At 42.9% G+C, this 26,517-nt stretch overlaps 1 protein-coding gene across 4 annotated transcripts in view; it reads left to right on the top strand.

Moving 5' to 3' along the window:
- Positions 1-26,517, top strand: part of TRIO (trio Rho guanine nucleotide exchange factor) — a 371,755-nt gene that overhangs the window by 155,364 nt on the left and 189,874 nt on the right. For all 4 annotated transcript variants that reach the window (XM_033178811.1, XM_033178812.1, XM_033178814.1 and 1 more), the window contains exons 7-9: positions 3,235-3,426; positions 10,309-10,440; positions 22,536-22,766. In XM_033178811.1, the coding sequence (XP_033034702.1) occupies positions 3,235-3,426; positions 10,309-10,440; positions 22,536-22,766 (555 nt within the window). The remainder of the gene's footprint in view (positions 1-3,234; positions 3,427-10,308; positions 10,441-22,535; positions 22,767-26,517) is intronic.

Below are 26,517 nucleotides of genomic sequence, written 5' to 3' on the forward strand. Positions count from 1 at the left end.
ACGCTTGTAGTCCCAGCTATTTGGGAGGCTGAGGCTGGAGGATCACTTGAGCCCAGGAGTTGCAGGCAACAGGAACACCACTGCATTCCAGCTTGGGTGACAGAGCAAGACAGGGTTTTTGTTTAAGTTAATTCAGTAAGATGCCATTTAATTAAAATATAGTTAACTAGGTGCTACAATTTAGGTAGTTTCAAAGATAAGATTTTACAATATAATTTTTAGTAATAAATGCCGTCAGAAAGTTTTAAATCTGTTCTAGAATTTAAAGTAAGAGGATTTCTGGTTTGAATCATCAAACTTGGGCATAGGTAAAAATTTCTTTGTAAAAAATTGCTGTCTTTTTTTTTTTTTTTTTTTTTGAGGCGGAGTCTCGCTCTGTCGCCTGGACTGGAGTGCAGTGGCCGGATCTCAGCTCACTGCAAGCTCCGCCTCCCAGGTTCACGCCATTCTCCTGCCTCAGCCTCCCGAGTAGCTGGGACTACAGGCGCCCGCCACCTCGCCCGGCTAGTTTTTTTGTATTATTAGTAGAGACAGGGTTTCACTGTGTTAGCCAGGATGGTCTCGATCTCCTGACCTCGTGATCCACCCGTCTCGGCCTCCCAAAGTGCTGGGATTACAGGCTTGAGCCACCGCGCCCGGCCTGCTGTCTTTTTTTTAGAATTTTCTGAAACTTTTGGCAAGAGACCATTCAGTCATGCCACATACTTTAAAAACTAGAAATACTAAAATATGTGCTAGAAATTAACAGAAAAATATATTCTCTCTTCCCCCTTTCTTCACCTTTATTAGTGGCAGATTTAGGACTCAAGGGAGTAGGAACCATAGTGTAGCAGACCGGAAAATGGGTTGTGGATGTAGAGGCTTTTAATTCTGAGTTTCTTATTTGCCGTGTGACCTTGGGAAGGCTGTTTAACCTCTTTGAGCCTTAGTTTCCTAGTCTGTAAACTGGGGGTAATACCTGCCTTCCATGGTGTTACATGTATATGTAAACTACAAAACATATTGCTTGACACGGAGTAAGTACTGTATAAATGTTAATTCTTACCAGTGATGTTATCAATATAATTAAAGATGCACTTAAAGCAGGTAAGAAACTTAAAAGTATGAGTTACAGCTATTTTTGGGGGGGGAGTTTGAGTATATTTTCTAATTTTCTACAATATATTTCTGTTACTTTTCTAAGTCAAACTTGTAATACAGTGCATGTGGGTAGCTCGGTGCCGGGATGGTGGCGCCTGCTGGGGAGCTTTCTGGACCAGGCCTGCTCCTTGTGTTGAGTACCTCCGCGAATCCCTAGTATCTGTGACGTTTAATAATGCAGAGCAAGGGTATTTAACCTTCAGCGCCTTCTGCTCGCTGTAGTGTTTTGCACAATTTCTGACAAAATAAGGATACTAAATACCATTATGCCAAGTTAACAGCTTTTAAAGAAAGCATATTAAGGGATACCAACAATTATGCACGTTCTACTATAACAGATATTTGTAAAAACTATGATGATAAGAATGTAGGTGTAGGTTGCACATTACCATATTTATGTCCAGGCTGTAGAGTTATGTGTGCTAAAAGTGATGGAGAGATGGAAAAAGCATCGTACATAGACTAGTAAAATCTGTATTTCTATAAAAGTAATACAGGAAGCTGTAACAATCTAGGGATGGGTGAGTAGGGTCAGTGGTTGTCACAACAGAGCCATCCAAAGGGACATCTCTTCTCCAGATCCGAACAGAGCGCATCTTGTCCTTTTCCTAACAGACCTGTTGGACTGGTTTTTCTCCTTTAAGGATATAGAGAAAGCAAAATTAGCAAATCTAGTTTCTTGTCACTTTACTAGGAGGGAGGAAAAGAGAGAAAGAATGCACTTGGGAATGGGAGGCCTTGCTTTTAATTTACCGGATGCCAGTTAGAGCATTAATGCCACACGAGCCAGAGAGGTCACCTCACTGAGCATGGCTTGACTGTTGCAGCCTCTTTCTGCGACTCCAGACATGCGATGTCTGTTAGCTGATTCTAGCCTTCAGATGCAGCCCGGAGATGTAACCCTGAGGCTGGAGTCCTGTGGTTCTAATTCCAGACAGAGGCAACTCCACCAAGTTCTGGTTTGGGTCAGAAATAGAGGGAAAGGATGAATAAAAGAAGATACAAAGAAAGAATGAACAAGTGAGTTCTTTCAGCCGCTGACTTGGGGGGACTGCAGGCAGCAAGGGACAGGAAGGAGGCTGTTGCGGGGTCCCTGTTCGAGGCAGTGGGAGCTTGGCTCAGAGGGGTTGTGTGGGAAGCGAGCGAAGGGGGGAAAACATTGAGGAGTTTGGATAGATCAGAAAATCAGACTGGGGCAACATTGAGAGGAGCCAAAGATGTAGCTACAATTTTGGGGGACCCACGGGGAGGGATGAGGTGGTAACAGTGCACAGAAATAATAAATGCATGAACAACAGCAACTTCAGATTTGCTGAAGGTCTGAATCCCCCACCATCCACCACACCACACGATGTGCTACTGAGCCTTAAAGAACACTGGAGGTGGGAAGGGAAACTCCATAGTGAGAGCTTATTCTGCAAAAAGGGTGGGTTTTTAAAAATCCCTGTTTTTGAAATAAACTGATAGACTCGAAGATAGGAATTTTGACAGAGTAGAAAAGCTTTATTTAAAATTTGAGCATAGCATTGTTGTGTTTTTACTGCAATTCATATTCCTGAGAGAAGGTGGATCTATTTACAGAATATTTTCTGTTGGCACCAAAAAAATGACTTGGGCGTATGTAGAAAGGAGAGCTTGCTTTCACACAAATAGCCTTTGGTTGCTAGGTATGTGTTTTTGGGTTTCTGGGTTCTAGTTAAAAACCAGAGCGCTGGGTCCCTCAGTTCTCCGTGACTGCCTGGCAGCAGGCTTGCCATCTGGACCCTGTTCAGTATTTGAAGCCAAGAAGTGAGTAATAGTATATTTGTGTGCACCCACTTGTGTATTTGATTGCTTTGTGCTGAACAATTATGCCTTTCAGCTAGTTGATTTGTAATTTTACAGTTTTAAAAATAGAAATGGAAACCAATACTTCAAGTTTATGGAAATCTAGAGAGCAAATATGTATAATATTATAAAATCAGGTGATGCTCCTGGGAAAGATGTGATCACTGGTAGAAGCCTGTGTTTCAGCAGGTGGTATCTGGGCTTCTTAGAAGGGAGACCCTTACTTGCTCTCCCCTGAGGAGCCCTCTTTTCCTGCCCACTTTGCAGAACGTGTATGTAAATATAAACCGCATCATGTCGGTGGCCAATCGCCTGGTGGAGTCTGGCCACTATGCCTCGCAGCAGATCAGGCAGATCGCAAGTCAGCTGGAGCAGGAGTGGAAGGCATTTGCGGCAGCCCTGGATGAGCGGAGCACCTTGCTGGACATGTCCTCCATTTTCCACCAGAAGGCCGAAAAGGTCAGTGCCTCGAACCCCCAGCCCACGAGGTGGTAACCAGAATAGTTCTTCCTCCATGAATATTGGTGTGTGTGCGAGCACTCTTGTGTAGCACATACTGTGAGCTCCGCATGTGAGCTCTGAAGTCACTCGGCCCTGAGTTTGAATTCCAGCTCTCTTAGTCCTTGCTGCGCAACCTTAGGTAAGTGACTTAGCCTCTCTGGTTTGTTTTCTCATTTGTAAAGTAGAAATAAAAGTACCTGCTTGAGTGGACTGTTGATGTAAATGTGATGCTAGGTGCCCCACGCAGTGCCCAGCACAGTAAGCACTAAGAAGTGGCAGCTGCTCTGCTCTTCCCCTCCTCTCCTGGCTTCTTCTTTCCTCTTATTCCTTGTTGATAGTGCTTTATTACTCCAGTTGGGATGCTTTGGCAGCAAGGAACAGAACGCTCATCAGTGGTACAGACGTCAAGGGTTTACTTTTCTCACAAACTGCGAAGTTCTAAGGTATAGGCACCTCCAGCTGCACGGCTATGGAGGGGTGGTGTCTGCCGCCCTCAGGCTTGCTGGGCCTCCCCTCACAGTCGGGGCAGCACACCTCAGCTCCACGCACCAGCTCCTCCTCAGCCACAGCGCCCACCCTCCACAGGGATGGCTGTAGCTGTCTTTGCCTGCCAGCTTATAAGGGAAGCATTTCCAGAGGCCCCGCCCCCAGCACACTTCCCCTCAGTTCCCATTGGCTGGTCTTTGGGTACACATCCATGCCTTGCTGCAAGGGGTGGGGGAAAGGGTGGATCTGGTGTTAGCCTCTTTAGGGAGGTGCTGCCAGCAAGGGTGAGGGAGGAAAATGGCTTTTTTGGGTACACAATCGACAGTGTCTTTCATAATTACAAACTTAGCTACATGGCATCTGACTTTGGCTTCATTTGCTGACAGATGTGCCGTGTCAAAATTTCTAGTTTAAGAAGTAATGGGTAATATACGTCCCCAACACTCCCCACACCTCCACTTAAGCAAACTTGCTTAAACAAACACTCTGAAAGTAGCAAAATGGAAGGAATTTGCTCATGACTCAGACTTTATTATTGGAAGGTGAGCAGCACAGTGAATACCTTTTCAAGATGGGGAAGAGCAAAACGGTTGCTTAATTTAAAAAGGGGAAACATCAGTGTATCTTCCTCAGGGTTAATTTTTGGGGGAAAGACTGCATTCAGGGATTTGCATGGATGCTTCTTAAGGAAATAGTATCTCTTTAATCTAGAAACAGTCTCTGTTGAAGAGTGAAGAAGTCAATAAAGGAAGATAGAGGCCCCAACTTGCCTAGGATTTTGGCAGGGCAGTCAGAATGTTGCACAAGACACTAATTAGCAGTGATCTCAACTCTAGAAACCTTTAAAGTATAAAGCAAGAGAGGAAGCTGAGTGATATATAAAGAGAAGCAAACCTTCATAGTATCATGTAAAAGCTGAGCGTTTCAATGGTAGGATTTTTCTATTTTCTAACTTTATGCATTTGACTAATTTTGTGATAAAAGACAAAAGCCCACACACAAAAACAACTTTTTAAAGTAACAGGAGCTCCTTCAGCATAAATAGAACCATCTTCATGACCTTGTAGCCATCTCCGATCCTTATCGTTGTACAAAATAGCAATACGCTTGATCATTTGGCAGTAAGATGATATGAATGAATTTGAAGCAGGACAAGCTGCGTGGGTGAATGTTAGATAGGCTGAAGCATAGCACAGGGAACATCTTTCATAAACATGACGGGATTCAGAATTGTAAATAAACCCAGAGATTAATTGCTGCTGTGACCTGCCTGAAAATAATCTAGAAACATGGATTCCATGGGGCATTTTCCTTCCAGTGTTTTATTATAAACAATTTTAAACATACAGCAAAATTGAAAGCCTGGGGTATTCTCATCTGGATAAAATGAAAGACTGTAATTTATGGATTTGAAGGAAATGAAACTAGGCAAACACATTATCGAACAGAATTTTATAGGACGCCACATAAACCGGAAGGGAGCCTGAAGTCTCAGTGCATATAAGGTGGCCAGAGAAGAAGCCAGATTCGAGCAAAGGGACAGTAATCTAATGAAGAAGGGGCCCAGCGTGTATTCCAGACCTTAACAAAGCAACAAGGCCTGCATGTAAACAACTGAAATGCACAGTTGAGAGATTAGGACGTCTTCAGAAAGATGGTCCTTACTTGCAAGTAAAAATGAATTGTGTCTCATCCCCCCCACTGAAGAAAAGTAAGATCTTTGAAATTCTGATGCTTATCACTAAAGTGGTTTTCTTTTCCCAACATAGCAATCCCGAGTATAGGTCAACGTTGTTCCCTCTTTTTAAATGGTTTGCCTTCTAGTTATGCTCAAGCTGTTTTCATAAACTCAGTCTGGAAAGGACCAGAAACTTGGACATCCTAAGTAGGTTTCCATCATAGTCACCTCTTTGAATCACATCCAGAGTGTTCATGTGGAATTTAAATCTGATTAGAGGGACATAAGGCTCAAATATGTGACCCCATGGTTAATGAGCTTACTAATGGCAGCCGCCTTCTCTGTAAGGATTACAGCTCTTAGCTGCACCGTGCAGCCCTGCCCTCTCTCTCCATGGGTGTTCTTATGCTAGCGTTTGCTGTGGCTTTATAAACATAACTCTGAAGTTAAAGCTAGATGAGAATGATTCATAGATGGTATAACTTCCATAGATGTGTCAGCCAGTGTGTCTTGTGTCCTCATCTCCAGTGAAGGTGTGGGATCACAGTATCCGTTCACAAACATGGACACACAACCACAGTGTTAATGTTGTTACTGGTAGATGTTGCGTAGGGGCTCCAGTCTTCGCTTGTCTTGGTCATGTGCTATATCCACAGCACAGACCCTTTATATTAAGAAGCTTTCACAGCAAATACCATTAGAATTACATTTTTATAAAACAAAATGACTTGATTTTGCTATAGCTTAAAATCTCCTTTTACGGTGACCTCAGACTGCACTGTCCATTGTGATGGCCTGTCACCACGTGTGGCTATTGGAGATACTCAGAGTTAAATAATAAGATGATAAAATCATTTAAAAAATAGAATTAAATTAAAATAATAGTTGCTTATTCACTGTATTGGGAGCAACACGTGGCCAGTGGCTACTGTACTTGACAGCACAGGTACACATTTCTGTCCACTCGGGTAGTGCTTGTAGAGGCTTACCTACGGAGTGGGCCGCACGTCTGCCGAACACCTTCATTCATCTAGGACTAGGCCTTCTGTGCTTTGATAATAACTGAAAATAAAGTAACAGTGTTTGTATAGTTCTTTAATATTTAGAGAGCTCTTTAACACGAAATCTCATTTCATCCTTCAGTCAGCCCAGTGGAGTAGATGAGACTGTAGTATTACTGTCCTAATAATCCATATGGGGAACAATTTGGCCATGTTTCCAAAGCTAGAACTTTCGCTGAGGTCTGTGGCTGGGTCTTTCAGTTCCTGACATAATAACAAACTTTATTTCACAATTGCATTAATATTCTTATAAAAGTTCACTTCCCATAAATATTTTTAGAATTAAATTTATAATAAACATGACATAGACGCAAGTTCTAAATCTAGGAAATTTCCATCTCTTTGTCTCCTACGTCCAGCTTAGTGCCTGTGCTCAGCTGAGGCTCCATCAAGAGGTGGCGGGGGTGAGAGGTGGATGGGAGTGCAGTTCCCTAGCTTCGAGGATCCCAGCTCTGGTTGGTGGGACCCAGAACTGGCAGAAGAAATGAGCGGCTCCCAGATGGCAGGCGCCCTCTGAGCAGACGGAGAGTAGTAGAGTAAATGCTTAGGGAAAGCAATCTGTTAATTATTTATCCAAGGTCTCCTCTTAAAGCCGTGTATATGAATCACTGTTCCCTCCTCTGCTTGCCTCTGTTTTGCAAACTGGGTGATCCAGGCTTCCTTCATCGTTTATTCAGCAACACTTGCTTAATACCACCATTCTGCTCAGCTTCAGGATCCCCAGATCTGAAGTAGGCTCCTGATCTGAATTGACAGAGCAACATTTCATTCTCTCGCACTCTCCGGCCTTCACCCCCAGTCCACCAGATGCTTTGTATTCACATATTTTGATTTACGGAGCACTTAAAGCATCAGATACTAAGCCAGCTGCTCTGATCTCATTAGACTGCAGTAGATACCTTCTGTCCTTCTCACCTAAGTGTCAGGCTCTGTGCTAGACATGTTCCCCCAGCGTTGCAGTCCCAACCTGGGTTTCTCTGGATGGTAGCAGGTATGTGTGTATATGTGTATCAGAGTGAGGGAAGTGCAAGGTCCCCCCTCGTGTGATATTACCATATTAGAAGCTTTTCTATGAGGTTCTGTTATGAAGGTACCTGTTGAATTTCGACACCAAACTTGACCTCAGAATGCCTTTTCTTTGTGGAATGCCTGTTGACACCCTGTTCCCTGTTCCATGAATCTCTGAATGGGGATTGTTGTGCTGGTGCTGTTGGTTTCAGACCCTCTGGGCATTCAGCCTTTCAGAAAACAATCAGGCCTAGAGCTTGCTCTGTGGAGTTTAGGGTTGTGTCTTAGAAATAAAGAACAGAAAAATGATGCTGTGCAAAACCCTCTGTAAAACCATGGCTAGGATTATTTCTTTTCTTTTCTTTTTTTGAGTCACAGTCTCGCTCTGTCGCCCAGACTGCAGTGCAGTAGCGCAGTCTCGGCTCACTGTAAGCTCCGTCTCCCGGGTTCACGCCATTCTCCTGCCTCAGCCTCCCGAGTAGCTGGGACTACAGGAACCCACCACCTCGCCAGGCTAATTTTTTGTATTTTTAGTAGAGATGGGGTTTCATTGTGTTAGCCAGGATGGTCTCAATCTCCTGACCTCATGATCCGCCTGCCTCGGCCGCCTGAAGTGCTGGGATTACAGGCGTGAGCCACCGCGCCTGGCCTTGCAAGGATTATTTCTATCACTGGGCTGTTACTAACCCAGAAAAAAGGCAGAATCCTTTGTCCACAGGTTTTCATGTAACACACCATCCTTCCCTGGCTGTATTTTTTCAGAGAAGTATAATCAGTGCCCTCTCAGGATACTTTAAGAAATTATAAGTTAGTTCTAATTACGGGAGTATGTAAAACTTCTTGAATGTTTTTATCTTTATTGGTTGTTCCTTCAAAAATTGGAGTCGAATATACTGTAGTGATTTTGATACAGTGATATGTTAGTCTGATGCTTCTGTTGATTAAATTGTGAAGTATTATATAACTGAAATGTGTTTCCACCGTGTTTTGTCAGAAGCGTTTTGATCTTAAGAACATGTTGCAGCTCCTCTTGGTTTTGAATGTTCTGCAGTGGCCATTGTCCCGGAGCACTTAATTGCTGACTTAGACCTGATGATTTATTAATGACGATGGTTAACCTCAATCAATTTGTGTTTGAAAAACACAATAATTTAATAATTGGTATTAAATGCAATAAGGGAAGATGATAGAGAGAAATAGAGCTCGGAAATAGTGACAGTCATCTGACCTGACCAAATTGACATTTATAGAACATGCCACCCAAGAAATACTCAGTTGACACTAATGCCATGTGAATTGGCCTCAAGCCCTAAGGTCTGCATAGATACTTTTCTGCACTCAGTAATAAAAGGATTTTCATAAACAGTTATTATTTGGTTGACTTGTCTATTTTAATATCCTAAGAATGAACTGAGAGTTTGTTCTTACTATATTTGAAGGGAATTATAGCACATTTTTTTTCTGGCCAGTCGAGTATTGCATTTCAATAGTCATCCTCTGCATTCCCTGCTAAGTAAATAGATGTGTGAGGAACAGGAATAAAGAGGTTAAAACCAAGGGAAATGTGTTGATGTCTGTTTGGTGTAATTGAATTAGCTTTTTTAACTGGGCCTTCTGCACTTGCCTTTCACTCTTAACTGTGATGGATTTTGATAGGATCTCCCTAGGAAATTTGGCAGTGATTTCTCAGCCATTGATGCATCCCGAAGATGGGTGGCAGTGGAGGAGATTGAGCCAGGATAGGGATGGCAGCCGCAGGACTGTTGATGATCCTGGAGATGGAGGGTGGCAGTGGAGGAGATTCAACCAGGATTGGGATGGCAGCCGCAGGACTGTTGATCCTGGAGGTGGAGGGTGGCAGTGGAGGAGATTGAACCAGGATTGGGATGGAAGCCGCAGAGCTGTTCGCATGGCTCAGGCTTTTCTCATTTCCGTGCAAATTGGGAAGGATGGGAATGATGCCTCTGCCTCCTTAAGCCTTTCCTAAGAGTCACAGAGAAGTTCAGGCCCTTTTTTCTTGGTCTCCTTTTAATTCTGGTGTCAATTTCCTTTTGAAACAGTAGCGGAATGGACTGGCTGCTTTTCCTTATTTCTGATAAATGATTTTTAGATATCTGGAACCTTTTCATTACATCTCAATGTAAAAGGAAAGGAGTAAGGGTGACAAGTAGCTGCAAGGAGAAGGAGCATCCTGCTGTTGAACCCTAGTTAAGGGGCATGTGGGGGTGTCATCTTTCTGTCCTCCCTTGCTAGGAGTACAGGGCAGTTAGAAACGTGGATTCAAAGGTGGATTGGGAAAATTTACCAGAAAGCCCAAAACAGGGCTGCATTGTTCCAGGGGCACACCCAGACCTGGGCAGCAGTCAGTTGAGGCATTCATCTGAAATGCGGATTCCTGGGACTCGCCCCAGTCCTGCTGAAACCCACTCTGGGAATGGAGTCCAGGAGTCTCATGTGAGTTGAGGATGCCATTTGAAATGGAGGCAACCATGTTACATTCTTAGGTTCTCCGTCAACTCCCCTAATTTTCAAAACCGTGTTAAAAAATGTCCACTTTTCAATATAAATTGTCATTGATAGAAATAATCTTTTTTTTAACCTTCCAAGTATATGAGCAACGTGGATTCATGGTGTAAAGCTTGCGGTGAGGTAGACCTTCCCTCAGAGCTGCAGGACCTAGAAGATGCCATTCATCACCACCAGGGAATATATGAACATATCACTCTTGCTTACTCTGAGGTAAGTGGTCAAATTACTTACATTGCAAGGCAACATCATTTTTGCATTATAGTACACCAGAAGCTAGGAAAAAAAAAGTTTTGGGCAGCCCAGAAAAAGCTTATAGATTTCGAGTTAGACTGCAGTTTAATTGTTTAGCATTTGAACCCCTGTGTGTGGGGTGGGGTGGGGCGCTAGGGGACCAGAATGGCGTGCGGGCAGGAGCCTTTCCAACAGCGCGCTTATATGCTCATCTGCTACAGTCAAGAAAAGCCTAGTCTTTTTTTCTACATGTATTGAAGAAATGTGTATTTTGTGTGCTCTTCAGTCTAATCAAACTCAGTTTAATCTTCCTGAATAAAACCTTTTAGAGAAGATGGTCTAGATTGCAAGGTACACATCTGTCTATTTTAAGAACTCTAAGTGTAGGATTTTCTTTATTACTTTAGGGTATATTACATTATTTACTTAATGAATCCCTGTTTTATTTTCTGCCACCTTCTATGCCAGACTGTGTTGTAAGGACTTTATGTAACGACTGACTTAATGCTCACATACTGTATCTGTCCTTGCTGTTACAAATGAAGAAAATGAGTCACGGAGATAAATGACTGTGCCAGGTCAGCAGCTGGTGGAACAGGATATGAGCCCAGGCAGGCAGGTGCCATGTTCTCAGTCACCACCCTCTGCCGCCTCTGTGCCGGACCACGTGGTAGCTGCTTGATGACGCAACTTTAGATGGGTTGACGAGTACCACCCTTGCCCATGCCTTGTTTATGTGGCCCTTGAGACCATCCTGCCTTTGTGATAATAGTTACGTTCCTGGAGGTGAAGGCGAGGGGCATAGAGAGGAATTGTGTGTGCTTACTTTTCTGCAAGGTTTTCTCCCTAAGAAGCATCTATATCTACAATGTTCTATGTTAATATGAAAGATTATCATAAGGCTTCTGTAAGAGTTTCAAAGCACCTGGAAGACTGCTGGGCAGTGTAGATGTTTAATAAATGGTGTCTGCGTTTAAATCTAAATCTTGATCCAAGCACATCCAAACTTGTCAAAGTTGTTGGGAAGAAACTGGCTATTTGCATTTCATTCTGACATTTCCTGTTGTGCTTCACTGCCCAACTGTCACTCTCATGTCCTTGGGCCTGGCTCTGTTGACGTCCTAGTGTCCATGAGCCAATTAAATGGACGCGTGATTTGCTGCTATAATTTTGTATCTCATAAAGATGTTTTGGTCAATGATGGACTGCAAATAAGACAGTGGTCCTGTAAGGTGATAATACTGTATTTTACTGTGCTTTTTCTGTGTTTAGACACATACATACTTAGCATTGTGGTACAGTTGCCGACAGTATTCAGTACAGTAACATGCTGTACAGGTTTGTAGCCTAGAGCAGTGGGCTGCTCCAGATAGCCTAGGTGTGCAGTAGGCTGCATCGCCTAGCTTTGTGAAAGTCCACATTGTGATGTTCACATAAGGATGAAATTGCCTATGATTCGTTTCTCAAAATGTGTCCCTGATACCACGTGATAGCTAACTGTATATTTACTTCAGAATCTGGGCAGGTCTTCTCTTTCCCGTGGCAGTTGATATTTATTTGTTTCTCTAGCCAGCTTTGCCTAATAAGATTCCGTTTTTTTCAAGCAGCATTTCATGTTGCCTATGGAATTTAAAAAGTCGACTCTGTATTTTTTCTTAGTTTTGCACAAATGTTTCTTAACTAATTTGGTTGTCTAGTCTGTTAGAAACTATTTAAATAAGTGATAGCCTTTTCTGTAGTAAAACTGAAAATTGAACACATTTATAATTTTTTAATCGCATTGGCTCATGAGGATTATGTCACTTCTAAAAACCATCACGTTCTTTCCCCTGATGTGCCATCTCTGTGCATTGTCTAATTTTGACCTATAACACAGAAAGCAAATGACCCTGTTACTCACACGTGTAATGAGGCCTTCAGTCATCTGCTTATATGAATCTCTTGCTTTGGAGCTGTTCTTTGAATGCAGTGGTAGGCTTGCAGCCAGCTGTCTGCATGCCCTTGCCCTTGCCAGACCAAGATGGGATTGAATAGCCTTCATTCACAAGATGATTGGCAGGCCCTGGGAATACAGTCTTTGTGCATAACTTAAATCAGAATCACTTTGACCCAGCCAGGGTCATCCTCCAGCCAAGCTGGCTCTTTCAGTTTGCTTGTTGCTCTTGGCAGTTTTCTTTAAGTACAGCATCTCCTAATTGTACCAGTGCATTCTGTAAAAATGGGGCATCTTGACACAGGAACTTATATTTACCTGTGGTGTAGTTTTATTTGATTTACATTGGTACTAGTATCTCAAAATAATTTGACAGGAAGTAAACAGCCTCTCAAACTGAGGTCTTAGATGGAATTTTAGCCTAAGAACATGTTTGCAACTGAGCTATAAACTCAAGGAGACAGTAATTTGAACTGGATGCACTGAAAGGATTTTCAGTAGAACAGAATGAATTATTTTGCCTCTTAAATTATTTACATTTTGAAATAGTTTCAGGGCTACAGGAAAGTGGTAGAATAGCACAGAGAACTCCTACATTGCCTCCACCCAGATTTTCCAAGTTTTAGAATTTCGCCACATTGCTTTATCCTCTCTCCCCACTACTTCTCTCTCCAGTCAGCAAAGCACCATTGATACAACGTGACCATCCTATCCACAGACCCTGATCCTATTTCCCCAAGTATTCCAACGATGCCCCTTTCTCTTTCCTGGTCTCGGACACTGTCCAGCAATGTGCGCTACATTTAATCGCCATGTCTTACCAATCCGTCTCCTTTAAAATGGAACATTCTTTAGTCTTTCTCTGCCTTTATGTCTTTGACATACTTAAAGAGTACAGGCCTTTCATTCTTTAGATGGCCCTTTATTTCTGGTTGCCCCCAGTTCTCGTGGGCTGACTCAGGCTGTGCCTTTTTGGCAGTGCATGTCCTTCTCTGGGTGTCATCGCAGTGGACACAGGATACTGACCTCTCCAGCTATGAGTAGTGTTCATCTTGGCCACTTGGTCAGATTGGTGTCTGCAGGGTTTCTCCAATGCACAGTCACCATTTAAAAAATTAGTCTTTGCTGCACATTTTTTGGGCAGCTACTCTAATAGAATACCAGTCTCTGTTCCTCATCAGACTTCTCACAGCCATAGTTTCCACTGAGGATTTCTGCCCATAGCAGCTACCACTGTGATGGTGATCACCTATTTCCATTATTCCTTCTGTATTTATTAGGTGGCTTTCTACCATAAGAATGGGCTGTATTTCCTTCTTCCTTTCTCTCTTGTTTGTTTCTATCAGTATGAATTTATGAAATCTTCCTATATCAGTCAGTTATAATTTGATACTCTGTTTTCATTCCTAAATTGTTTAGACTTGGCCAGCAGGAGCTTTTTTCTGTGTCTTTTTGATCATCCTTATTGTCCTTTGAGCACTTGTTCCTAGCTATTTTGTACTTTCCCTGCCTACCCTGGGATCACTTGTCTCACTAAGTGGGGTGGTTCCTTATAGTATTGTATGGTCTTTAGAATTTTAAAGACCTGGGTTCTCAGAGTTTTGTTTGTTTGTGAGGTGTCACTACTTCTGGGCCCTCTTAGCAGACAGCGTTAGGAAACATATGAATGCCATCCATTCACCCATCCATCCATCTATCTGTGCATCCATTTATCCACCTAACCACCCATTGTTCATCCACCCAACCACTCATCCGTCTACCCAATCACCCAGCTACCCATCCATTCATCCACCTATATTTATCCTTCCATCCATCCATCCATCCATCCATCCACACACCCAACCACCCATTCTTCTGTCCATCCATCCATCCATCCATCCATCCATTCAGTCACCCATCCATTCTTCCATCCAACCATCCATCCCTCCATTTATCCAATCACCCATCCATTCTCCCATCCAACCAATTACCTAACCACCCATCCATCCCTCCATCCATCCACCCTCCCAACCCCCATCCATTTATCCATCCATCCACCTAATCACCCAATCACCCATTCATCTGTCCATTTATCCAATCATTCATTCATTAGTGCATGCATTCATCCAGCCAATCACCCAACCATCCACCCAACTACCCATTCGTCATCCATCCATCATCCATCCTCCTGATCACCCAACCACCCATCCATCCATCCATCCATCCATCCATCCATCTATCCATCCATCCATCCATCCACCCAGCCACCTACATTCATCAATCTACCCATATCCATCCATCTGCCGTATCACTCAATTGCCCATCCGTTCACCCAGTCACCCAACCACCCATCCACATCTGTCTAGTCCATCTGTCCATCTACCCAATCACCCAACCACCTATCCATACACCCAGTCACCCAACTGTCCATCTGTCCACCCCATCACCCAACCATCCATCCAACCACCCAGTTACCCCACCACTCGTTCATTTATCTATCTAACCACTTACCCACCCACCCACCCATCCATGCATGCACATACCCGTCTATATAAAATTACTGATGTATCTGTCTGTATTAAAAATACATGTGTTTGCACATTTCGAATCTAATACCTCAGGGTTCTTTCCATCCTTTCCCTTTCTGAGTTTATTACTGTTCTCAGGCAGCAAGAAACCTGTCTTCTATTGTCCTTAATGTCCTTAATTTGCTCCATTTCCCAACCATTCTGTCTGGGTTCTCCACCTCCAACCCCTACCACCCACTCACTTAACCTGGTGCAGTGACACCTCTGTTGGCACCTCCACCCCTCACTTCCTCAGTTTCTTCATGCCAAGAGGGAAGGTGTCAAGAAGATGGGAAGGGAAGGACTGCTTTTGTTTTTTAAGTGATTTTTATTTTGTGTTCCTAAATCAGTAGTTTGCAGACTTGAGTGTCTTGGTTTAAAATGCAGCAGTACTCTACCCCAGAGATAGTGAATCTCCATTTTCAGAGGCCTTCTCTAGTGCTGCAGCGACTGATGCTGATGGTACACAGATCACATGCTGAGCAGCACCTCCTGCTCTGAAGAGCTGGGGGTCTGCTGAGGAGGCGTCCATCTCACAGATATGGAGCACCTGCTAAGTGCTAGCCATCGAGCTGGATGCCGGGTCATGTGGGGGTAGGAGTACTTTTAAGCAGGGCTTGCTTTGCTTTTCTTATTTCCTTTTCCTTGCCTCTCTCTTCTCTTATTCCCTTTCTTCTCCTCCCTTCATTTTCTCTACAATTTTTTTCTTCGAACAGTGTTTATAGTTTCTAGTCTCTGATCATATAAATTTGCTTTGGGAAAGCTTCCCAGCATTTTTTTTCCAAGACGCAAGCACCTGCTCTGCTTTGCTTTAATTAGACCTGCCCGTGTCACTCCTGTTTGTGCTTTAGCAACAGGGACGCACCTGGGCCTTCTGAACACTCACTTGCTTCAGCTTGCCAGGTCTGAGCTAATCTTGTTGGCTACAGTTGATCACAAGAGAGTGAAGCAGTGTAAACGTTGGAGATAAGTTGTAGTCATTTTTAACATTTTAAGTAAGCCAACTCAGCTACTAGTTTTTCAACAAGCTAAATTTATAAAAATGATTTTCATCTCAGTGTGCCTGTGTTGCCTCGCGAGCCTCAATGCTAGGTGTTTGGATTGCAAGGTGAGGCTGCATAATAAACAGCCACGCATCCACCAAAGGGCCACTGCTGCAGCCACGGAGCACAAGCAAGGCAAAGTGCCATGGAGCGTTGGCTTGCTTGATCTCATGTGACTTCAGGGCTTAGTTTCTGCATCCATTTCTCAGTTTAACAAATGTGCCAACTCATTGTGTGCCTCAGCAAGGCCTCATGGGAATGAATGATTTGCTGCGTGCAAAGCTGGTTGAGCTCCTCTTTAAAGGCACTGTATCAATGGTTGATGGCAGGGTTGGGGTTATTAGCAAAGACAAAAACACACAGTAAAATGAGTCACCTGGATAGGAAACTCCTTAAAACCAAAAAACCAACTCTCTGTGATATGTGTGGAAGCTCAGTTCCCTTGCGGTAGAGCCACTTCTTTTTTTGTGGAGTGGAGTGGAGTCTTGCTCTGTTGCCCAGGCTGGAATGCAGTGGTGCGATTTCAGCTCACTGCAAACTCTGCCTCCTGGGTTTAAGCGATTCCTGTGCCTCAGCCTCCCGAGCAGCTGGGATTACAGGCGTGTGCCACAAGGCCTGGCTAATTTTTGTATTTTTAGTAGAGACAGGGTTTCACCATGTTGGCCAGGCTGGTCTTGAACTCCTGACTTCAAGTGATCTGCCCACCTCGGCCTCCCAAAGTACTGAGATTACAGACATGAGCCACCACGCCCAGCCGTCACTTCTGTCACAGTTGTATAAAGCCTCATTAAAGATCGCAGTGTTGCTGTAGTGACACGCAGTGCTGTAGTCAGCATCTGCCATAGTATCAGAGCCAACAGCCCGTACAACAGCTATCTTCTTCTCACCCCAAACTCAGCTTGAGGCCTTGCAAGCACTTGAGATATAAAAGCAACAAAAGTAGAGCCCAGGTGTAGTCTGTGGAACATGCGTGTGAGGCACATGTACCTGACTCACGCCAACTGGGCTGCTCCAGCCGTTTTCTGTTGTGGTCTTATTTTGGTTTTTCCTTTCCGATAATCCCAGGTTTACAGGTGTCAGAGAGTCAGACCAAGGTAAAGTGATCTGGTTTTGAATAAGAAACTGAATAGCTGAAAGAAATAGAAATCAGCGTTTGGAGGTCCATCCTGTAAGAACTTTGCCTGGAAAAGGAACCAGCTTTCTCTTTGTTCTCCCTGAAGCATGGGAAAGTATCTGTCGTTGGGAACACATGCCCTTTCAGGAGGTAATTGACCTGCACTGTTGGTAGGAGCATCTTATGTAGCCATCTGAAGACAGATTGGAACCTCCTTACTCAGAAGAGTTCAACTATTTGGCCGAGGAGTGTCAACTATTGCTGCAGAATAAGCTGGGTAGTCACCTGCTGACCCCTTTTCATTCTTTTCTGCTTTGTTAGAACCTTGATATGAGAATAAGTTCAGCAAGAGTTGGAGAGGAGAGTGAAATCATTCCCAGGCTTCCTGTGGAGGTCTGTGCTCTGCAGGCCGTGGTGAGCTAAGCCTGAAAAAGAATTAAAACAGTGTTGGCTTTGAGTCAGCAGAAATAGTGCAATTCATTTCATAAAAGTTTTGAAGGAACACTTTTTCTTTATTACAGGCTAAATGTCTTGGTGTATTTTGCCTATTTTTGTTGTATCTTGGGAATGCCATTTTCTAGCACGTTTTGGATCTAAAACACTGCGTTTGGACTTAATTGATATGCCTGTCACTCTTCTTCATTTGGTCTTTGGGCAGTTGTTGCTTTTGCAGTGGTAAGCAAGAATGTCTAGATGCTGCTGTCTTTCCTTAGGTCAGAGCCACGTTCATCCCTTGTGCAGGTGAAGAACATTCCTGCCGGAAACACTCAGCCCTCATCTGATTTTACAGGAAATGTAGAGATCTCAGTACCAGAAGCAAGAATAGGCAAATCTCTGAAGTTTTGTGGCTCTTTTTAAGGGTGACATGCAGAAATCCAAGTTACAAGTCTATGTGCAGTCTGATGAACAGTAAATATTCAAGAACCAGGCCATTGTTTATACACAGTTACACTTCTTTTTAAATATTAGAAACAAACATACCTTTGATATGGTAAAATTTTAAACTTACCTTTAATTACTTTTTCTATTTTAGTTAGTACTTGCATTTTTCTGAACTCATTTGGATATCAGAGCATTTTAGTTTCTCTCTTTATAAAATGTTAATCTTTGTAACATGTAACTTTGATTGCCCTTCAAGTTCCCCAGCTGTGTATTCCAAGAAAAACAAAGAGCCGACTGAAAAATGAGCTGATCTGATTGGTTAAAAAATTATTATAGGAAAGTCCTGCTATTTGATAAGATTGATTTCTTTTTGCAGCTGTTGTCTCTTTGTGGCTCAGAGTTTTAGTGCCTGGAAGCTAAAAACAGAGTTTTAAACAAAATGTATAACTGAAGTAAATTCACTCGCCTGGTTCTGTAGTTAAGAAACTGTAGAACTACCCCACATGCAATAAACTTACGTTATTACTTGTTTTAGCACTTACATTTTATGTGAATTTTTTGTCTGCTCTATGCAGTCTGTTCTTTCATTAATTTTCTCCTGGTCATTCTGTACCATTTAAAAATTATTATCTCTGTACAAAAGAACAGCAGTCTTCATAAAATTGTAGCATATTTTTCCACATATTACTGTAATTAGAAAGACTAAGACATTTTGCCAAAAGGGAAACTGTATATGCCATCCTTTATGTGCTTAAATAGTACTTTTTAATTGCCAAGTCTACAAAACCTGTACTGAAATAATATAGAATCATATTTGGAAAGGTTTATTGGAGAAATGCTATTTTTTAAAACATGGAGTTCCATGCTGTCTGGTTTTAGTGGGTACAAGAGGTGTTTTCTCGCCCAGGGTCTTTACTGCCACTGTCACTACCAACAAATGACAGTACCAGTGGTGGGACCAACAGACACTTTCATCCCCGCTTATGAGTTCTCAGAAGGTGGAGCTTTGCCTGATGAGTTGTTGTATGTTAAGGTATTTGTGTATAGACATTTTCCACTGCCCTCCACCGCCATGGGCAAGTATGTCCTTTGAAATCCTGTCACGATCTCTGGCCTGGAGATCTGTTAATCAGCTGCAGAGACACTCGAGGAAAGAAAGATTCCATGGAATATTGTTGCTCAGAGTACTCCATTCTCAGTTGAAGAATATTAATGGTGTCACAGGGATGCGTTTTGGAAACTTGGTGAGGGCTGGGAACTCATCTTGTCCTTTTGCCTTTGGTGGTTTAAGTTGCAAAACAATGGCTTAAGATAGAAATTGGCTTTCTCCCCGTGTAAAAGAAATCCAAAGGCTGTCGTTCCAGGACTAGTGTGGTAGCTCTATTAGTAAGAGGATCTCTGGATCCTTCTGTCTTCCTGTGTTGCCTTGTTTAACAGGTAGGCTACTGTTGTTAAGATTGCCTCAGAGTCATCAGTAACTGCTGAAGCTCCAGCCATCTCATTCAAGTTCTTGGCAGCAAGGAGGAGGAACGGACAGGGGAATGAGCACACCTGCCAGCTTAGCCCTACACAGCTTTCCTGGAATTCCCATTCAACATTTTTTACTTTTGTATATTGGCCACTCGTATATGTAAGCAAGGCTGGGAAATGTGGCATTATAGCTGGAGTGTTGCTGTTTCTGACTGTAGGGGTTTGGCTATCCGGGAGGGGCAAGTGGATTTTGGGGAACAGCTGTCAGTTTCTGGCACAGTTCACCAAATCATATGTTCTGATGTACATTTTCCGACAGTATTGCAAGGAGTAAAATGTAGAGGAAACATTTGTAAGGAATTCTTTTCAAGGTTGACACAATGTGAAATGTATGACTTGGAGCAGTAGCTCTCAGTTCTGAGAGATGCAGCACTCTAATTATATCACACAAATTTTATGACACCTGCTTTATGATCCTAAAATAAAATGCATACATACTTTACCTTTGCGTATAATTTATATGTGTACATAAAAATTACATGCTACAATGTAAGTTGGAGACAAAGGTGATTTATGATAAAATGTTTTTCAGTCTATAAATGCCTAAATGCATCTATTGTAGGTGAAAAAATTAGATATTCAGATGCTGGTCATGTATATAAAACCATTGTGAATATAGCAACTATAACTGTAGCCTGGTCATGTGGCCTCTTGGTGATGCAAGTATTGAGAATGGTTTTATTGTGGTCATGTGACATTTTGAAAGGGAAAACAGCTCCTGTAAAGTTCCAAAGAAAACCAAACACTATCTTTCTTTGATTAACATGGTTGTTGGATTTGTGGAAAGATCAGTGATGTTAACACTGAGCAAAGAGAGAAAAACCGTGTATTTGTGTGTTAAAAAGAGCCTTGCTTAGATAATCACAAAAAGCAGGACATTTCTTCACCATGTGCTAATATCCTGCTCATTTCAGAGTACCCTGCTTCTCTGAATCCACCACCCAAATCAATCCTGGTGCCTCCTCTCTTCAAAACCATTACATCAACAATGTCCACACCAATTTCAGTGACTTCTGGGCACAAGTGAGAACCCTGCTTTAGAAGACTCTTTAAATTTTCCATTTTTGTTTTAACTGACACTAATTCAGCAGTTAATGTGGTTAGTTTTTCCCTTGTTATCTTTGGTTATGTCAGCTGAGCTTATTTCCTCTTAAGTTTTGCTGTAAGGCTGTATTAAGTGAATTTTAAACCCTGGTAAGGAATAATCAGCACTTCCAACGTCTCAAATTCAGGTATTGAAAAGTAAATGTGGGCCGGGCGCGGTGGCTCAAGCCTGTAATCCCAGCACTTTGGGAGGCCGAGACGGGCGGATCATGAGGTCAGGAGATCGAGACCATCCTGGCTAACCCGGTGAAACCCCGTCTCTACTAAAAAATACAAAAAACTAGCCGGGCGAGGTGGCGGGCGCCTGTAGTCACAGCTACTCGGGAGGCTGAGGCAGGAGAATGGCGTAAACCCGGGAGGCGGAGCTTGCAGTGAGCTGAGATCCGGCCACTGCACTCCAGCCTGGGCAACAGAGCGAGACTCTGTCTCAAAAAAAAAAAAAGAAAAGTAAATGTGTTACAATCTGGCACAACTGCAGTTAGAAGAGGATTAAAGGAAGTGATTAGGAAATTCTGCAGGGTCATTTGCCACCAGGTTTTGGTTGTAAAGGCTCTCAGTTTTAGCTTTTCCCATTTACCTATTTCCTGTGTGCTCTTTTTTATTCTAAGGGCTTCTTGTCAACTGGGCTTATGTCTGTTAAAAGTGCCCCTAAACTTGCTCCTCTTCTTTTTTTTGGAGATGGAGTCTCACTGTGTTGCCCAGGCTGGAGTGCAGTGGCACGATCTCGGCTCACTGCAACTTCCACCTCCCGGGGTCAAGTCATTCTCCTGCCTCAGCCTCATGAGTAGCTGGGACTACAGGTGCCCACCACCATGCCCAGCTAATTTTTGTATTTTTAGTAGAGAAGGAGTTTCACCGTGTTGGCCAGGATGATCTCGATCACTTGACCTCATGATCCGCCCGCCTCGGCCTCCCAAAGTGCTGGGATTACAGGTGTGAGCCACTGCACCCGGCTTGCTTCTCTTCTTACTAGAAACCCAAGGAGGTTTTTAGATTCAGAAGTATCTAAGCAGAAGGATCATGTGAAGAGGCCCTACTTAAGACACCTGCATCCCACACCTGGTTACCTTATGCATCACACACACTTTGTGTTGTCTGATTGTCACTTTTTTTGATCCCCCAAGAACATCTGGCATAATTAATGACTCATAAGTCTTATGAGTCACATAAATAGGAAAAACAATGCTTTCTTTCTAAATTGCACCGCCACCTTTTCTTATTTCTTTGATTAGCCCGAATGCTTTCATTTAATTGTAGTTTGAGAATAAATTGCCGTAATATAGCGCCGAAATCTTTTTTTAAATGATGGCATTTTAATTAAAACTACTTTTTAAAGTTAATGAGTCAAATAGAATGGCATTTTAAATTTTCTTTTGTGATGTTAAATTGCTCTCCAGCTATGTCAGAAAGTTTAAGTACATATTCTTTGCCTAGTACTAGCAATCTGGTGCTAGTACTAGATTTTTTTTTTAACTGAGGCTTTAAGGAACAATTTTGTTCCATTGTGATGATCTGTTGTATTCTCTCTAACATGTCTCAAGATAAAATTATTACTTTTAAATTTTAACTTGCAGATATCCCAGGAATGCAGTTTCTGTTAGTTGATTTGTGGCATTTAAGGCAAATAGTATGCCTATTCATTGAGTAGTATCTACTACAGGGTTTTGTTGTAATTAATGTTCGTTTATTTTCACCTAGTGTTTTGCATCATTTGGCTTTGTGATGTCATTGGATAACTCATGGATTGTTTTAAATTTTATCCTATATAAAACTGCCTCTGAGTAAAACTGCGGTGTGAATGGGTATGTGTGTAATGTGTGTACATGTACATGTGTGCCTGTAGGTACACACACGTATCCAAGGACAGCATCTGTGGCACAGACCTCAGATCTTGAAGAATCACTCGTGTATTTTGTGGGCAGGTGAGCCAAGATGGGAAGTCGCTCCTTGACAAGCTCCAGCGGCCCTTGACTCCTGGCAGCTCCGATTCCCTGACGGCGTCTGCCAACTATTCCAAGGCCGTGCACCATGTCCTGGATGTCATCCATGAGGTGCTGCACCACCAGCGGCAGCTTGAGAACATCTGGCAACACCGCAAGGTCCGGCTCCATCAGAGGCTGCAGCTGTGTGTTTTCCAGCAGGACGTTCAACAGGTCAGTTTCGCTTCGTGCCCTTCTGCGGGGGAAATGGCTTTTATTGAGTGGAGTTTGAATACCTCACCATATTGGGAAGATCTGTGTTTAAGGAGTGATGACTAGAAGATAAGCAGAGGAGCTTTTTTGTTGTCTGTAAGTGAAAACTGGGCTTAAGAACGCGTGTTCAGGCTGCTGTCAGCCAGTAGCTCCTGTGCGCCGAACCCAGGAGAGGATGTGAGGCCTACACTGGGAAGTGTCTGAGTTTTCTTCTAGAAACAGATCATTCTCGTTTATATTTGTTTGTGGCAATAATGCTGGTGTGCTCCCAGCAGTGTATTGTTACAATTTAGTTTACACTTGTGTGTTTTCCAACTACTTAAACAGTGAGGTGGTCATGCTTCACTTCCCACTTGGTAGATAGTACAGTCCCTGGTGCACAGTAGGTGCATTGTAATTAGTTATCTCGTTGATGAAAAGTAGACTTTTATGACTACTCATTTCTAAGCAGTTGACATCTCTTTTGTTTTAAAGAAACAAAAGTAAGAGTAAGTCCAGTTCCCCATTGATTTGCTTCCTTATGATAGAATAAGAGTTTTAAGGATTAAAGCTATGGGAGTAAAATATGACATAGCTTTGGGGATAAATGAGATATTAGCCATGTCCTTACCCCCAAATAGAGGGAAAGACAAGGGAATGAATGAGGTGTCACCTCTGGGGAGGAGGAATGCTGGAGAATGCAGGGCAGCCCATGGCCTCAGGAAGTTGGCTGGGAGCTGCCGTGATAGGCCTGCAGTAGAGCCACTCTCACTGTCTCAGGTGTCCATCTCCCTGAGTGGCATGTGAAGGTGAGTGAGCTTTCTGCTGAATGGTCTGGGAATTTGGAGAGTCGCCCTGTGTTCCGATGAGAATGAGATTCTCTGTATGTCATTCACCGTCATTGTCATCATTCTTCACTTCACGTGAGTCTGGGAAGTTCAAAAGACACAGAATGGGCCGGGCGCAGTGGCTCACGCCTGTAATCCCAGCACTTTGGGAGGCCGAGATGGGCAGATCACTTGACACCAGGAGTTTGAGACCAACCTGGCCAACATGGCGAAACCCTGTCTGTATTAAAAATACAAAAATTAGGCCAGGTGAGGTAACTCATGCCTGTAATCCCAGCACTTTGGGAGGCTGAGGGTGGTGGATCACCTGAGGTCAGGAGTTCGAGACCAGCCTGCCCAACATTGTGAAACCCCATCTCTACTAAAAATACAAATATTAGCCTGGTCTGATGGCACATGCCTATAATCCCAGCTATTTGGAAGGCTGAGGCAGGAGAATCGCTTGAACCTAGGAGGCGGAGGTTGCAGTGAGCCAAGATTGCACCATTGCACTCTAGCCTAGGTGACAGAGTGAGACTCTGTCTCAAAAAAAAAAGCCTGGCATGCTGGCTCATGCTTGTAATCCCAGTTACTCAGGAGACTGAGGCAGGAGAATCACTTGAACCTGGGAGGCAGAGGTTGCAGTGAGCCAAGATCACGCCACTGTACTTAAGCCTGGGTGACAGAGCAAGACTCTATCTCAAAAAAAAAAAAAAAAAAAAAAGACTCTGAATGGCCCTGTAATTTTAAATTTTCATGCACCATGCTTTGATTCTAATTTTATTTTTTGAGTTCTCCGAAGGTTACATATACAAAGTGCTTCAGGAATGATCATTTTGTTATTATTTATGCTTCTTAACAATGTTGTTTTAGTCCAAGAAGATAATTGCGGGAGAAAGAATACAGTGCAGGAAAGAAGAAGAGGGAGCCAGTGGTGAAGAGGGATTGAGAGGACAGACATTGTGGGAATGAAATCATGAATAATCGTGTTTTTGAATTGTCCAAAAACTTCTACAAACCATGAAATGTTGGCAGTTTAAATGTAGCTGTTGAAAGCTTCCCCACATTCCTTGTATCCTTTGGGTCGAGCATAATTCCACATCTGTGGACTGATGCACTTCTCAGGAGGGGGTCTCATTAACTCACCCGAGGAAGCAGCGGCAGGGACACCCCTTCCTTTCCCCCCACACCCCATTTCTCATGGCTCTTTTTTCTCTAACCTCATGCTTAGGTTAGAAAAGAGCACAAGGTAAGGAAGCCCTTGGGAATAGGCTGAATCTGGCCATCTAATTTGGCGCCAAATACTTAATGTGCTTGAGTTTGAAAACAGCAAACATGTAGAAAGGTAATTATGATAATTATGAGGCCAATTCTTTAAGCTAGCTTTCTTCCCCCTCTCAAACAGCATGTTGGCTTGGATGTCAGCAGGAGAAGGTGTTTTTTTGCAATACACATAATGCATACATGGTCCTGTTAGCATTCCATAGAAAATAGATACTGTTCATGAAGGTAATTATTTTTGTTGATGAATGATCTGGAATGGTTTGGACTTGTTATGTGAACAAGAAATTGCGCTGTAGGCTTTGACTTGTGAGGTAAAGAGTGAGGCTGATAAGATTAATCAGAGCAAATACTGTGACAGTAGGATGTCAAAACCAAAACTGTGTTTCTGAAACTCAAGGAATTAATGACACATAGGGAAGTTTTTGCCATATTAAGTGTAGAGTAGGAGAGGCAAGTCAGGAATAAATGAAAGAAAAATAGTAGTACTTTAGAAGGACGTTACCAGCAGAAGATAAATTTGTAAACCGAAATCCATAAGAACATAGTAGACCTATTAGAGACACCACAGTGGTTTTCATTTGATTGCTTTGGGTGATGCAAAAGCAGCTGTAAATACATTGAGAAAAAGGAAGAGCAAATTACTGAACAATAGGCGAGGCATGGAATGATTACAGTTTTATGCACACCACCCCAGAAGAGTAAATGCTTGTCTGTTGAAAAGTATTTGAAGGAACAAATATGTCTGTTAGTGGGCCCTGAGGAACCACATGGGGGAGGATGAGAGAGGGACTTTGGTTTGTAAAACATGGTTAATTTTGATTTTGTGGTTAATTTTTTCCCCTCTTAATAAGCAGAGGCCAATTCATAACTTCTGTGTAGAAGGCATTTCGGATGGTAGTCGGGCATGGCAGGAGAGGTGGTTGAAGCTGCTGTGTGTAGCACACTTACCGTGCTTCCAGTTTAGAGCTGGACGGGGAGTTGGGAAGACCTGCTGAGGACTTCCCTAGATGTACATGCTGGCTGCCTTTGCCATTGTTCACTTAAAAAGAAAATGGAAATTCTTTATCACATTTCCTAATGATCAAATAATATGCATCTCTCCATTGCCTTATGTTTAGTATCAGAGTATCTCTCAGCAAAGGTTTGGTTGAATGAATGAATGAATGAATAGCTGTGTTACTGCCACACACTGTTTTCTAGTTTAGAGTATGCTTTAGTTTTTTCTAAGAAGGTAACTTATTTTTGCTTTGCCTGTTCAGATGGGTAGAAGTAGTCCAAAGGGGATGCCATCAGACTTGTTTTTCTGCCTCACCCATTCGGCTGGCCTGGCTCTTCTTGGATTGTTGAGATTTAGTTACTCCAGCGTGTCAGGAGCAGTGAGTAGCCCCATAGGTTTGCTTTCCTGAAGCCAGATGAGTTCCCTAGAGGAAGCCCCTCAGCAGGGATGCCTTCTGCAGAGCCCCCATTTCCCCCATAGCTCTTCCTGTGTGAGCACCACCCCCTTGCAAGTGTCTCTTGGCAGTACCCTCCAGGGCCATGTTGGACCATTTTTAAAATAAAATTCTTAAAAAACTGATCAGGCAAACCTAGTCCACTCTAAATTCTTATTGTCCAGACTTTAT

This window comes from Trachypithecus francoisi, unplaced genomic scaffold (assembly GCF_009764315.1).
Source record: "Trachypithecus francoisi isolate TF-2019V2 unplaced genomic scaffold, Tfra_2.0 Lachesis_group2, whole genome shotgun sequence".
NCBI classification, from domain to species: domain Eukaryota; kingdom Metazoa; phylum Chordata; class Mammalia; order Primates; family Cercopithecidae; genus Trachypithecus; species Trachypithecus francoisi.